The following is a 5,438-nucleotide window of genomic DNA, read 5'->3' as shown; positions in this document are numbered from 1 at the left end:
CCTCACGGCCTCCGCCTCCTGCCTTCCCCGAGCCAGCCCAGCCTCAGAAGCAGCGGGTAGACTGAAAACTTGGTACCGTTGCGGAACCTGGGAGAGGGCAATTCACCAGCGGAGTCAAGTGTCTGAGAAGCACGTCTGCGGGCGGGTGAGTGTCGCGATCGAGAGGGGCTCTGGCGTCTGGAGGGGCGTGACCCCCGGGGGCCAGGACCCCGGTCCCGCCTCTTACTTGTAAGGGTTGATGTTGCAGATGGTGACCGCGGGGAAATCCAGCTTCTGGAAGTGGACCTTGATGGACACGGAGACGGTGTAGAAGGACAGGACAAGCAGGGCGCACTGCCACATGATCAGGGCCACGGCGGTCAGCGTGAAGAGGATCCAGAGCAGGCGGCGCAGGCGGCCGCGGGACACCACGATGCGGCGGCAGCCATGCGTGTTGGTGTTCAGACAGTACCAGTGCATCAGCTCCTTGATCGTGGGCGCCTGGGGCCCCGTCACGGGCAGATTCTTCTTGATTTTGGCTTTGATCTTCTCTCCAGGAGCCATGGCGAGGATGGGGCTTGGGCGGGCGGGCCGGCTGGAGGGGCAGAGAAGAAAAGCAGGTGAGCTCACTCACCCAGCCCTGCCGCCGGCACGTCCCCGGAGGCCGGGCGCTGGGCAACGCCAGCCCACGTGCCCTCAGAGGCCGCCTTCCTTCTTCCCTCTGTGGGCTGGCCGGTCTGCATTCTGAGGCCTTGGCCCCTTCCCCAGGGTATTTGTTTTTTGGCCACCACAGCTGCCAAAGAGCTGCCTCCTCCTCTGGCGGCCCCCAGGCCTGGCGTGTTGGGGCTGGGCGAGGTTTAACCTGTGAATCACTGGAGGCGTTTGAAAAAACGTACACCTGGCGCCTGAGGCAGGGGCGCTCCGAGCAAGCCAGGGTCAGGCTGTGGAGCCTCCGACACTCTGCGACGATTCGAGTGCTGCCCCTGTGCCGTGTGGCCTTGTCACCTCCATTAGCCGGCCCTCCGGGAGGGCAGCATTGCTAGCTCGTCCTGCCCCCTGCTGCCCGGCTGAGGGGCTGGCACAGAACGAGCACCCTGCCATTCTGACAGATAATTTCTCTGCCAAGAGAATTTCCCAACAGCCCCCTGGGATCATGTTCAGCCCCTTCCCACCCGCCCTGCTGCGGTTTTACCGAAGGGGAAAGTTTCTGTTTCGTTTCTCCTTGTCCTTTCCTCCCTTTCCAGTCAAGCCCTTAGCATTTCTAGGGCCCCGGTACATAACCATAGCTTACAACTGTCGGCCACTTAACAGTTGCCAGCGGCTGTGCCGTATCCCCTTGATTCTAAGACAGAATGCACGTTGATGTAATAACGGCTTTTGGGGGGAGAATGTTGGGAAGGGTGCTACCACCTTCGTCGGTGTACCCCATGCCTCTCGATTATTGAAGAGTTACAACGTGAAATGACATTTGTTAGAGATGAATTCATATCATATACATATACACGTAGGGTCCTCTCATGATTAGAATATATCAGTCTCGTTAGGCTCATAAATATACACAGTCTCTCTCTCTCTCTCTCTCTAAATACACGCACTTGACATATTTCATTTCGTGTTTCCACAGCCCACGAGGCAGGCGTACTGCTATTATTTCCACATTACAGAGGAAAATGAGGATGCGGAGGTGGAGGGTCTTAAGCGGAGGGCTGGGCGGGCCCTCTGCACCCCACCCCTCCACGGCACATGCCCGCAAGGGGCCGGCGTTGGGCTGGGTGCCATCCCTCCCCAGGCAGTGAATCAGCAGCTCCTGGACTAAAGGCAGGAAGGAAGAGAAGGGACGCCGAGCTATTTGGTCTTCAGACTCTGGATAGGTGACGTGACCACTTCCCAACAATGTGACCACCAGCGAGGAGGGGGGAGGAGTATGGAAACTCTGTCCCCCGTGCCTACCATGGGTGACAGAGGCGAACGAGGACGTACTCTAATTTGGAGTAGGATATGCTCGGTGGTCCCACACCTCCCTGATCTCCCCCCGCTCCCCGAGAGCCCGTGTCTGGGACGAGGACCTTCGCATGGCCCATCAGGGTCTTCAGGCAGGATTCTAGACTTGGGGAGTTATTTTTTCTTCCCCTAAACCCATGGGATATGGTCCAGAATTGGGAGCTGGGGCAAAGCTGGAAGGCTCTCAAACTTATGATGCCCGTGGGTTTCAGGTTTATAATGCAAAGGAGTCAGCTGTCAGCTGTCCAGAGACAGGCACCTGCTCCGCCCCACCCCCCCCCCCGATGTAAATGATCCTGCAGGGAGGAAGGAAACCACCTCTGACCCCCGAAATCATTCTGTTTGCCTCTTGGCAAGAGGAATGGAATTCATTTTGTCATTGAAAATATTGCCCATCCCCACCACCTCTCCCACTGCAATCCAAAAGGGAAAAGGTATAGCAAGAGTATGTTTGTTTTAAAACCTGGGCACAGATTCGATTTCCTGCCCCATTAAAGGTTTCTGGAAGATCCCATCTCCAACCTTGCTTCTTCTCACTGAAGACAATTCCTACGGTCCCTCTGTCCCATTAGTCCCTCCCCCAGGACTGACCTTGACCCCAATGGACCGGCTGCCACTGTCAGCGAAGCCACAGGGGAAAGAAGAAAACCCGCCTGGCTCATCACGGGACAGGCAAACGTTTGCGCAAAGAATATTTCAACTTCAAAGCAAAGCGAGGCCGCAGCCATTTGATTAAACAGGATGCCTTCGTGGGAGAATTAGTAGCTGGCCCACGCACTCACTCTCCCGAGTGCGTTACAGGTATTAGTGGGGCATTTAATGCCCACTACGATCTTCCCAGGTGGGTACCATAATGCTCCCCACTGTACAAATGAAACAGACAGTGGCAGGTTAAGTAGCTTGCCCAAGGTCACCCTAGAAAGTGACGGAACTGGAATGCGAGCCCAGGTGTCCATGCCTTGAACTACAAGTTATGCTGCTCTTCTAATAATAGTAATAATAATAATAATAATAGCGATAATAGCAGCTCCCCTCTGCTGATGCTTGTTCTTCCCCCAGGCGTCCCGCTCAGCGCTCTGTACACACTGCCGTCTCGGGTCCTCACTGTAAGAGTGTAAGGTATGAGGACTGTGCTCATTTCACAGAGGAAGCCGAGGTTAGGTAACTCAGCACGGGTGTGAAGGGTTCTTCTCAAATTCCAGGGTCCTGGCTCATGACCGTAGCTCTACTGCAGCCTTCCCGCGCGCTCCTGACCTCGCCTATCCCCCAAAGCAGTGAGGGGGCCCGGGCATCGGGGGCCCCCCGGGTCCCCAGGGCGACTCGGCAGCTCCTGTGCACCGCGCAAGGAGCGCCCAGGCGTTGTCCTGGGTCCAAGGACTGCCCGTGCTGAGACCGCTGGAGGGAATCCAACCAACTCTCTTCAAGTGTTTGCTTCTTTCTGCAACTACAGCCACCCCAGAGAAAACACCCCAGAGGTAGAAGGCGCGCTCGCGGTCAAGTCCACGCGTGTCGCCGGGGCTGCGGAGCGGGCTGCGCAGGTGCTGGGCGGCGAGGCGAGGGGCGGCGCCGGCTCCGGATCCCATTCTGAGAAGCTCGGAAACCTCCCTCGCCCAGCTCTGTGTCCCTGGCCACGGCACGGGCAGATGCCAGGGAGCTGGACCCCACTGACCTGCGCGGGTCCCCAGCATCCCGGCCACCCGGAGGCAGCCCGGGGCTGATGCCGGCACGGCCGCCCGTCCCGCGGACGGCGTCCGGGGAGCCACGGCACCCCGCGGCCGCTCCGACGCCTGAACCCCCCGAGCTGGCGCGACCGGACCCGGCTGGGCTCACCTCACTCGGTTTCGAAGGGCCGGGGACTCGCTCCGTCCTGCTCCGGGTACAGCGCGAGCATCCCGCGGCGGCCGCGGCAACCAGCTCTTGTGAGCCTCGCGGGGCCCCGCCCCCGGGCCGCCCCCGGGCCCGCCCCCACCTGCCCAGGTGCATTCCCCGGCGTCCGAGGCTGTGCGGCAGCGCGGAGCGCGCCACGGCTCCACAGCGCCGCCTGCCACCCCGCCGCAGCTCTGCGTCCCCGCGCGTCCCGCCTGCGCCTTCCGGTGGCACCGCGCAGCGCCTGCCGCCCCCCGGAGGCCACCCCGCGCCCCGCATCCCCGCCGGGTCCGGGCGCCGTCCCCAGGCTCCTGGCAGCGCCCCCTGCCGCCCCGTCACGGCCGAGCGCCCGCCGCTCCAGTCCAGGTGGGTGCCCAGTCCAGGTGGGTGCCCAGTCCAGGTGGGTGCCCAGTCCAGGTGGGTGCCCAGCCGCTCCTAGCACCGGGAGGACCCCCAGCAGCGTCCTGCCCCGCGCTCGCTCCTGACCCGCAGCGCGAGGCCGCCTCGGGGCCACCTGCGTCCGGCTGCGGGCAGCAGGGGCCGATGAGCCGGGCCGCTCACCCTCCGATCTGGTCAGCCACCTTTTTGTAGGGACTCGGCAGATACCTACAGGACAGGAGCGTAGAAGATTGTAGCCGGAGGGACTGTAGCCATACCTCGGGCAGGGTCCCTCTGAGGAGAGAAGAAGCGGGCGCGGGGAGGAGGAGCTTCTCAGACCTTGCCGTGCGTGCTGTCACCTGGGGACCCGTGAGAAGGCGCATCCCAATCCAGTGGGCGCGCGGCTTCGGAAGCCGTGGCTCTCACCTCCCGGAGAAGCGTCGGTCGCTGCTCCACCGGCCACCCTTTAAATAACAGGGCCACTTGCCTAGGCGACTGGAAACTGGTTCTGCATTTTGGGAGGGCGAGTGAAAGAAAAGCCTCTTAAAAAATTTCCACCGTTTTTTTCTAACAATACACCGGTTCATTCTAAGAATGCGTGCACGTTGTAAAGAATTTGAATGATAAAAAGCAAACGGAACTCTTTTCAAAATCCGCAGCCCCCACTAAATGAGCCCGGTTAACAGTTAGGTTATTATTTCATATACATTTATATGGGTAATGGAATTATGAAATACCCATCGTTCTTTAAGTTTGTTTTAATGATAATACACTGCACAGTTAGTTATATTCTCATTGTAATATTCTTTTTCATTTCATGATATACATATATATACCTTTTTCTGTCAATATTTACATTTACCTAAGCATTTCACTAATTATTGAATCAATCTGTCGATATATTTTAAGGTTGCCTCCAATTTTGCCTAATGTAAATCATTCTCTGTATAATATCTTCATACGCATCTCTAATTATTTCCTTGGGATAAATTCCTACTAGTTAGATTTTCTTCCCTGTCAATATACTTACCCAGTTCAATCAGCACAATAAAATAAACAGTTAAACAGGCTACAAAAACAATATGTAAAATAATAGGATATGTATCAAAATGTTTTTTAAAAGAAGTTATTTCTTGAGGTAGGTTTACGAGTGATTTTTACATATCCTATGATTTTACATATCCTCTTATTGATACATATCCTATTATTTTACA

The 5,438-nt window shown here is 57.2% G+C and overlaps 1 protein-coding gene across 1 annotated transcript in view; it reads right to left on the bottom strand.

Moving 5' to 3' along the window:
- The window catches only part of SCNN1G (sodium channel epithelial 1 gamma subunit), a 26,918-nt gene extending 22,250 nt beyond the window's left edge, over positions 1-4,668 (bottom strand). Inside the window, exons 1-3 of the mRNA XM_023520102.1 lie at positions 4,651-4,668; positions 4,457-4,518; positions 428-574 (exon numbers count right to left, since the gene is read on the bottom strand). Coding sequence (XP_023375870.1) covers positions 428-574; positions 4,457-4,500 — 191 coding nt within the window. The 5' untranslated portion in view covers positions 4,501-4,518; positions 4,651-4,668. The remainder of the gene's footprint in view (positions 1-427; positions 575-4,456; positions 4,519-4,650) is intronic.
- Positions 4,669-5,438: the final 770 nt, after the last annotated feature.

This window comes from Pteropus vampyrus, unplaced genomic scaffold (assembly GCF_000151845.1).
Source record: "Pteropus vampyrus isolate Shadow unplaced genomic scaffold, Pvam_2.0 Scaffold247, whole genome shotgun sequence".
NCBI classification, from domain to species: Eukaryota; Metazoa; Chordata; class Mammalia; order Chiroptera; family Pteropodidae; genus Pteropus; species Pteropus vampyrus.
This window is presented reverse-complemented; position numbering and strand designations above follow the sequence as displayed.